The sequence below is a fragment of the Rhinopithecus roxellana genome, chromosome 12 (assembly GCF_007565055.1).
Source record: "Rhinopithecus roxellana isolate Shanxi Qingling chromosome 12, ASM756505v1, whole genome shotgun sequence".
NCBI classification, from domain to species: Eukaryota; Metazoa; Chordata; class Mammalia; order Primates; family Cercopithecidae; genus Rhinopithecus; species Rhinopithecus roxellana.
In genome coordinates, this window is record NC_044560.1 from 69,249,475 (window position 1) to 69,258,838 (window position 9,364).

Consider the following 9,364-nt stretch of genomic DNA (forward strand, 5'->3'; position numbering starts at 1 on the left):
AACATGTGTCTGGTTAAATTTCTAACATTCCCTTCAGGAATTAAGATTTCGTTTTAGTGCATATTCTTCAGGAAAAATACTGAAAAGTACCACAATTCATTATACATCTATGCATATGTGTCCTATCTAAGAAAATCACTTCAAAAAAGAAAAAATAAAGACCATTTGGCTTAATTCTCTCATTCGTGGATGAGAAAATTAAGGCTCAGAGAAGGAAATTTACTTGCACATGACAAATCATAACTTAATTGTAGTCCACTAAGATCTTGTGTCATCTCGCTTTATTATAAATTATTCAAAAAGTGAAAATGAACAAGGGGATTCAAATGTATTATTTGTTTATGGGGTTCCTCTCCTTATCTGGTTTAACTGAGTTTTCTTGACTAACCTTCAAGCAGCATTACACCTTTTCTAAGTTGGTCCTCTTTAATCATGCCCACCTGCAGCTGTTTTCTGTGTAGGACATGTTAATTACTATTATAGTTTTAATGACTTTTTTTTTAAAAAAGTTTTTTATATGTGCACAAGGTGAATTGATTGTAACAGTGCAATTTTAAATACAAATCAATAAAATGAATTCATTTAGTTTTAAGACGCTAGAATTAAAAAATGACTATTTGAATTGGTATTTAAAATGCCCTCTACCTGATTGTATGGTCAATAATTATTCTTTCTTATGTAGCCTTATTAATTTTGATGGTTTGAAAGACAGAAATCCCCCAAATAGACACTATAGATGTTCAACATCTGCATTGTCTAGCCAGATTCTCCTTCAGGTTCCTTTCCTCAATCTAGCAGTAATATGAAAACTTGCCCCACAAGGCTGGTTTTACTTAATGATACTTAGCAGAAGGGCTTTGCACTTTCATGATAATTTCCACCAGAAAAATCTCTCTGGAACTTACTAACAATAATCAGGCCTAATATTAGCCTCAGTTTGGAGATTTATTAAACTTATTTGGCAGAGTAGATAAAGTCGAATGCCTAGGTATGCAAGCATCTAGGCTGTGCTTCGGCCTTGGAAAAACTCTCAGGCCAGCACCCCAAAAGCATTCCTCAAAACTTGATTTATACTAGAAGTGACATTTCTTACTCTCTAGAGGCTGTGAGATTGCAGATCTCGCAATTACTTCCATTGCTTTTGGGGGCTGTGAGAATTTCCGCCTCTCATCCTCCACAGTGAGGAGGGTAGTCGGGCAAGGTTTTCTCCCCGAAGTTTTCGTCAACTTTGAAAATAAGGACTGTGCTCCCTACATCACCAGCAATTGACAAGGATCCAAGAAATGCCCGCTGGGCACTTTCATACTCGGGTAAATGGGGGATGAGGGAGGCTAAGGAGGCAGGATTTAGCTAGCAACTATTATTTCCTTTATGTTTCTACCTTGTTAACTAAGCTTCCACTACGGTTCATAAATCTCCAATATCGTGAATTAAAGAAACAACAACAAAAATCCTCTTCTGTGTGCGTGAGGGTATAGAAGTTCACTGCCCTAAAATGCAGGACTTATCTTCCCAAACAGGAAGAGACCCATTTCTGAGAAAGATGGTAAGTTTCCTAAGGGTCTCCTCTCAGATTGAGGGGATGGCAGTCCCCGAGGAGCGAGCGGGCGCGGGTCCTCAGGGTCCCCGTGCGCAGAGAAGGCAGGTGAGGCCCCCCCGCCCCACCGGGTCTCTGCTCCGGATCCCGGGTCGCGAAGGTCAGCCCACGCGGGTCCCCGGCGCCAGGCGCCTGGGTCACTTCTCCCCCCCTGATTCGGGCCCTTCCCTTCTCCTCTGTCGGCCCGCTCCGCCGCCTCGCTCTCTCCCCCGCCCCCCGAGTCTCGTTTCAGTCATCCCTTTGTCCTTCCCCGGATTGGCAGGTTTTATTATTCCGCCTGAACAATCCGGCCGCCCAGTGGCTGAGGGTCGCTGACGTCGGAGGCAGAGCCGGGGAGTCGTTGGGATTTTGCTCTGTCAGTAACACATGTGTAAGAGCCGCGGAGGGAGCGAGCGAGCCGGCTAGAGGCCAGCGCCGCCGCCGCTGCCGCCGCCTCCGCCTCCGCGCCGGGCAGCAGCAGCCCAGGCAACAGCCCCGGCAGCGGCGTAGGCTCCAGCGCGCCGGGCCCGGCCGGCCGCAGCTCCCGACTCCTGGGCGCGCCTGCCTGCCGGCCTCCGCACCGTCCGCCGCCGCTCCCGGGGCTTCTGTGTCTGCGGCTGCTCCCGGGCGGAGGTGCAGGCAGCTCAGTCGAGCCGCCGCTGCCAGCCCCGAGCGAGCGAGCGAGCTAGGGAGCGCGCGGGAGGGAGGAAGGCGGCGTCGGAGGAGGAGGAGCGGGAGGAGCGCGAGGAGCGCGGGCGGGGGCGGGGGCCGCCGGGCGGGGGAATATACAAAGTGAAGCCACATTGCCAAACTTGCAGCAGCGATTGCAGCAGTTGCTGCCGCTGCATCGCGCCTGAAGCCGCGTCGCGCGGGCCGAGGGCTCCTGCAGCTGCTCGCGCACAGCCGGAGGCGGAGGAGAAGGACGAAGACTGAGACTGACACTTCTGCTCCCGGCCGCCTGCCACTTACGCGGGGGCCCCCCAACCCGCTCCAGAGCAACGCGATTTAAAAAAAAAAAAAAAAAGCCGCCCTTAGCCCCCTCCTCCCCTTTCCTGCTTCTGCGAGAACTCCCTCCCTCCCTCCAGCTCCGCCAGCCCAGGCGCCCCTTCCCTGGAAGCCGAGCGGCTTCGCTCGCATTTCACCGCCGCCGTCTCTTGCAATATTGCAATATAGGGGAAAAGCAGGTAAGGGGGCGGCTGGGGAGCCGCGGGCCGGGAGGTGGGAGAGAGAGGGAGGGGGCCGATTCGGGCTAGGGCTGTTTTCTTTGGCTTCCTTCCCGTTACCGTCCCAAATTGCAAGTAAACAATACGTCGCCTTAGATAAAGCGCGAGTCTGGAACTACCGAGGCCGGCCTGCGAGCTAGCGCGGAGGGCAGCCCCGGGCCGCCAGCTTTGTAGCGGTTCCTGCTTACAAAAGGGCTCTTCTTGGAAACGGGGCTGGTGGGGACCGTAGAGGGGGTGGGGATATTTCTAGTTCATAAGGGAAAGGCAAGGGGTGCTTAGATGAGGTTTTAAGTATGAGAAGTAGTGTGTTTGGGGGGGTGGGGGTGGGGATAGTCACGATACCCCCCCCTTCTAGTAAACACTGTTTTTGAAACAGTGGCAGGAAGGGTCTAAGTGAGCAGGATTCGGTATTGCTGGTTCTTTTAAAAAAATTCCTCTTGGTTTATAAGCCTTTTGTTACAATCCAGGAGAAGTACGGTGAATCACCTAATTAAAATCAAGACATGAATTAACATCCATTTTTGTGCTACAAATTGCCAGCGTTACGTTTGTCCCTCCCTTGGTCTCCATTAAAAAACACCAGAGACGTTGTTAAAGGGGGGCAGATTTTGCCTCTAGCTGCCAGTTCTGCTTTCTATTTCACTGACTATCCCAGGACCTAAATTGCTTGGCTATGTAATTACTAGAGTATAAGCCTATTTAACTTAAAAGCTTTCTTTTTTTTTTTTTTTCTCCAACTCTAAATGAAACTTGATGAGGGCCCGTCCTTAGTTATCAGGGGAGTCAGTTTCTGGTCAGTCCTCTTGATTCATCTCTTTTAGATTTAATCAGCATTAAGGTATTGCTTGTCCTTAAGAGCTTTAGCTAATGGGGTTACTGGATGCTTTTCTCAGTGTAATGTTTCCTTTTCAAAAAAAAAAAATACATATATATTTACCTCTCACTAAAGATGGGGGCGGGGAAGAGCTTGGAATCTCCTCCCTCTCTCCTTTTAAAAAGGAATTCGGAGCGATTAAAACGTTGGGGGAACAGTTTAAAGACCTAGGGCAGGAAATGCAGATTCATTTGGGTTAGGGCTGAAATTGTAACAAAAAGCAATTCCTCGAGTAAATGCATCAGATAAATCAATTTACATAAAGGTATGATGCATTCGGATAAATGCAATGCTAATGGGTTTTAGAGTGGTCCTGTTTCCAAAGTCTCAGGGTTTTGTTACAGCTTAATTGGTGCAGTTCTTATTCTGGTTTATTGTGCGGTCACTGGACACACGTTCCGGGACTCTTTCGGAGGAAATGTGTTTAAAATCGGCCTATTTAAGGAACCCGAGTCCCTGTTTCGTTCGTTCCTTCCTCGTTTTTTTACAGCAGCCAAGTTGGGCCGGGTACAGGCAAAGTTCGCCTTCTTCTGAGGTATCAGCTGAATGTCTTGAGCAGATAGCCGGGAGCCTCAGGGGGAGCCCACACTCTCAGCTTACAGAGGACAAAGACAAAACAGGCTGCTTAATTGGCAGTAAATAACTTGATCTTTTTATAGAATAAGTGACTAGAGGAACACTAGGACTTTATTGGACTCGGAATTGAAGGCAACAAATTAATCGGTTTAGGCTAAGCTTTATAAATTGATTCCTATATTATAGCCCAGTTGCATCTCTTGTGGCATTCATTAGAGTGGGGAATTCTTTTTTAAAGCAGTTTTTGGTGACAGCAGAACGGGCTCGAATTAACTTGTGCATCCCTTAATGCTGCCTTCTCGCACGTTATCTGTAACGCCGCCCCCCCCCCCCCCCCGGAGGAACAAAGCTTTAGCATTTAAATTGCTGATCAAGGGCAGATTAGTGAGACCAAAGTGGAGAGTGTTTGTATAGGAAGTTAACAGGCATCCTAAAGTTCAATGATCTATTATTCTTGCCTGTGTCCTGAAAACCCAGAGAAAACACTCATTGATCTTCAAAATGAAATGAGATTTGGAACAATAATGGGAGATGGCGGTCACCACAATGGCATGTGAAAGGTGCTGCTTAAAATACGAAAAACCAGTTTCGCAACTTTACATACTGCACCCCCCCTGCCGTCACCTTGCCTTCCCTCCCACCACCACGCTCTCCATCTTCCGTCTGCCGGTCCCTCCCTCCTTCCCTTTCGGAAAACCGAACTATTTCCAACTTGTGAACTGCTGCTGCACTTCCCAGGGCAGATCCCGGGAGGGAACGAGGCTCCGGCGGGGCCGTCGCCTCCCCACTCCCCTCGACTCTGTCCCGGGGCCCGGCGAGGGCTGGGGAGGGGCCGGGCCAGGCGGTGGGTGGGTTTGACCCTCATTTGCTGCAGGCGGGCGGCGGAGGAGGGGGGCAGTGGGCGGAGGCGGGGGCTGGGAGGAGGCGCCGCGAGGGGTGGAGCGCGCCGCGGAGCCTGCTCTCGGAGTTTTGACAGTACCGGAGCTGAAATTGTCAGCGGCGGCAAGCGCAGGAAAGTTGAGAGGAGCTCGTGGCCCCAGAACAAAGCTTGAGAAAAGTAAACAGGCGGCTGCTGCCGGCGAACCTCCCTCCTTCCCTCTCCCCCTCAGCCTCCTTCCCGCCCTTGCCCTGCTGTTTCCTTCCAGCAGCTCCGTGGGGAGGAGGGGAATGGGCTTGCTCTCTCTCCGGCGATTACTAACTTTTGCATCGCCCCTGTTTTGTCTTTCTCTCCCTGTCCCCTTCCCGCCCTCTGCAGACCATGGTGAATCCGGGCAGCAGCTCGCAGCCGCCCCCGGTGACGGCCGGCTCCCTCTCCTGGAAGCGGTGCGCAGGCTGTGGGGGCAAGATTGCGGACCGCTTTCTGCTCTATGCCATGGACAGCTACTGGCATAGCCGGTGCCTCAAGTGCTCCTGCTGCCAGGCGCAGCTGGGCGACATCGGCACGTCCTGTTACACCAAAAGCGGCATGATCCTTTGCAGAAATGACTACATTAGGTAAGACTTCGCTGCCTTTCCTGGAGATGGGCGAGCAGAGCAATGGCAAGGCCAAAGGTTAACAGGGTTGTGAGGAAAGGAGCAGGCACCTATGGCAATACATTGCAGCCTTCACCTCAGAAATCTTTTAGTTGGCGGAATTTAAAGGGTTCAGGAAGCATGTTGTTAGTCTTCCAATATCTGATGGCAAATTAATGGCAAATGCCATACTAAGTAAAGACCATCTGGTGGGACTGGGTCATTAGATGTGCAAAGGTTGAGCACCCTCCGGTCCCAGAGTTTAAGTGGTCAGCCTCTACTGGACTACAGGCTAAGAGCAAACATCTCAAGTGGGAGTTAAGGTGCGTTCTTAAAACAAGGTGGGAAATCACAGAGGAACTCGGAGACAAAGGTTGACTTAAAAATACAAGTGTAGTTAGTGAGAAATGATTTGTCTGTAGTGATGGCTTATTACGATATTTACATGAGCATTTTTAAACTTTTTTGAGTGGAAAGCTGTGATTCATTCTTTGTGCTCCTTGAGAAAAATACTAATTATCCATCAGTTTAAAGACTTGTAATTCTTCTTACAGAGAAAAAAGCCCCAAGAAATAAAACCTAGTGATAATGTTTCTCTTCATACTGTTACTTGGAGGCTTGCAATAATTCAGTTAGTGTGTGGTTTGCGATGTAGAGTTTGCAGTTTTTTTCAGTTGAAGTATGTTCAGGTTTTGGGTTTTTTGTTGTCGTTTGTATCACTGCCCTTGATCCCCAAAAGAGATTTAGAAAAAGAGGCTATAGAATTATACTAATCTTGCATTTTAAAGCAATGTATAGGAACATTCATATGTCCGTGTAAGCAGTCTTTTCCAACAAGTTGCAGTGCAATTAATGGAAAGAATTCAGGAGGTCAGGTGCCTATAGGATCTTTTCAGGTGAACTCAAGCTACTTAAACTCATTAATTTGAAAGGAGGCATTTGAAGGATTACACATTTAATTTGAGTAAATGGTTTGATAGACTGATGCACATGAATGCTTCTAGGAGGTGTTCTGTTTCAACATCCAGTAATTAAAAAAAAAAAAAAAAAACCCACACGCACACAGTTGATGCTAGAAAACCGCACACTTTTAAGAATTTCATCCTTTGTAAATTTGTCCTAAACCTTTGTCTTTGAAGTGATTAGTAGAAAATTTTCTTCTTTCTTCAGCGTGGGTAAATCAGTGGATGAGATATTTTGTTCAAAGTTTAGCTCCATAGTGATTCGCCTTTTTCTGTGCCTAACATTGCAGAAGATCCCAGTGCAGTTCAGAGCTGAGTGTGGATACGTTTACCCCAGTGATATCATTAGTTGTAAGATGATGGAGTAAAATGACATTTAGTTATTTTGATAATGCAACCTGTGTCCACTCTGCTGGCATCCTCGATCAGTCAAGTAAAAGAAATACAGGAAGGGAGAGGGCTTTTATTTTTAAATTAAGATGGCCGCATTAATTTCACTAAGTGTTCTTTTAGAGGTAAATGTTGGAAAATCAGCGGGAACATGGATGTAATGCTTTCTGGTCCTCCTTCCAAGTAATGCCATGAGCTTTGACAGTATTGTAATTAAATAGAAAGCAAAACTGTGGTAAGAAAGGAGTGTGGCTTGAAGTGGAAAAATTGACAGTGCTGTTAAGATTTCCGTGAATGGTACAGAATCATCTCTTCTCCAAGTGCCTTCAAAAAAAAAAAAAAGCAAAAACAAAACCCAAAAAAACCCTCGCTTCTGATTACAACTAATTAAAAAGAAGGTGGGTCCACTTGTATTCCCCCAGGACAAGTTTAGGCAAGTGGCTTCCTGGGAATTGTGTCCATTCTTTTCTCTATTCTTGGGGCCAAATGTAAATGGCCTTTTGGTGTTTTCCTGTGCCCTAATGGAGCAATGGAGGATGTTGTGCCCAGCCCTGAGCCTTAATTAATCGGATCTATCTTCTCACTTCCTTTTTTCCCTCTGAATCTGGAAACTGGAGCCAGGCTTGCCCTTGAACTACATGCTACCCCGAGAACCTTAGATCTTTCTAGGAGAGATGAGTTCTAGCTCAGTACCAAATTGATGGCCTCATAGTTTGCTCAGGGTTCACCAGCAGCTGTGAGCCCCACTTCCCCTCCAATTTAAGAGATTACTGAAGTCTTCCTTCAGTGTTCCCCCTCAGCCCATCAAGATGCCCAGAGTATGGGAAGGTGGGGAGATGCAGACGTTCCTGTTCTTCTCAGCTACCCGCTCCCCAGTGTCCCTCAAGTCCACTTGTTGGAGGAGCTTTCAATGCCGCAGGGACCGCTGCAGAAGAGTGGAGTAATCTGCTCGCCCGCCGCCAGGTGAAGGGGACCCCTTGGTCCGACTGAGACCACGTAGCGATTTACTGAGGGGCTTTTAAACTGTCTTGACTTTGAGGTTGTGGTTTTTTGAAAACAACCAAGGTCTTGCTGAAAAGCTGCGGGAGAGCTGGGAAAGGCCTGCGGGAAAGGCCGGCCTGAGCGCGGAGGAGGGGGCTGCAAGAGGAGGGGGCGCTTTCACCAGTCCCCTCCCCCTCCGCGGCCAAGTGTCGGTGGGCAGAGCTGAGCTTCTGCCTCCTCACCCTCCAAGATTTCAGATAAAGCGGCTGCCTTGCTGCAGCGAATCCGCACAATTAAAAGCTTTAATTAGTGGCTCCTCCATTTTCTTAGTTCTGATGGGCTTTATCTAATGAGATCTGGTCTCTGGCTTAGATCTGCTCCGAATGACGTGTCCGCAATGAATGAGAGCTGCGTCGCAAACAAAACATTTAATTAACAAAATTGGCCTCTAAGAGAGGGAGGGAAAGAATGAAGGGGGGGGTTGTAGAGCGGAGGGGGAGGGTGAATCTTAAAGGGACCAACGCCTGCCTGGCCCCCCATCTTACAAAAGTGGGGGAACCTTGGGACTGCCCCCTCCCCCATCCCCGGCTCCCGACCCCTCAGCTCCACCCAAGCGCCCCAAGTAGCTTCGGAAACTCGGTTTCTCTTCTTCGAACCCTCTTTCCTCCACCCCCCACCTCGGGCCCGAAGACGGGCGCGGAAAGTGCAGCAAGAGGAGGAAGTTCGGAGACCGCCGGGTGGGGCTCCAGGTCCTGGGAGGGCGAGGAAACAAGCCGGAAGCCCGGGTGGCGGTCGTCGGCGGGCCCTTGCTCGGTCAGCGGCCGGCACCCGGGCCGGCGCCGCCCGAGGCCGCACCCAGAGCGCCCAGCTGGCGGGCGGTCTCGGGCCCGCGAGGGGGCGAGCGCAGGGCGGGAGCCCGGCGAGCGGGTCGCGCTTTCTTTCCCCGGGCTGGGCTCGGGCGGTTCACGTGGCGCCCGCAGCCGCAGTGAGCCCGGAGCGGTCGGGGGCGGTGGCCTGGGGCTAGGGTGGGGAGAATTGGTAGTTGGTGGTGGAGGGTGTGTTTGGGGAGGGGGTGGTGTTAGGAATGGAGGCGCCGCCAGACAGCGAGTTCATTTCCCTGGTAATCAACAGCAAGCTGCTATATTCAGAGAATGCTGTCCCTTTAATTGAACAGGCTAGGTAATTAAATGGCACTTTTCCAATAGGACGTGCTAGGTAAATCTAATAGTTGGTTATTTAATATCACTTTGAAGTCTGCCCACTCAAGCAC

At 49.5% G+C, this 9,364-nt stretch overlaps 1 protein-coding gene across 2 annotated transcripts in view; it reads left to right on the forward strand.

Moving 5' to 3' along the window:
• Positions 1-1,947: 1,947 nt before the first annotated feature.
• Positions 1,948-9,364, forward strand: part of LMO4 (LIM domain only 4) — a 17,159-nt gene continuing 9,742 nt past the window's right edge. Inside the window, exons 1-2 of one of the 2 annotated variants that reach the window (XM_010353172.2) lie at positions 1,948-2,760; positions 5,505-5,743. In XM_010353172.2, coding sequence (XP_010351474.1) covers positions 5,508-5,743 — 236 coding nt within the window. In that variant the 5' untranslated portion in view covers positions 1,948-2,760; positions 5,505-5,507. Of the gene's footprint in view, positions 2,761-5,159; positions 5,307-5,504; positions 5,744-9,364 lie in introns of those variants that run through there. The other variant, XM_010353173.1, reaches the window with a different exon arrangement.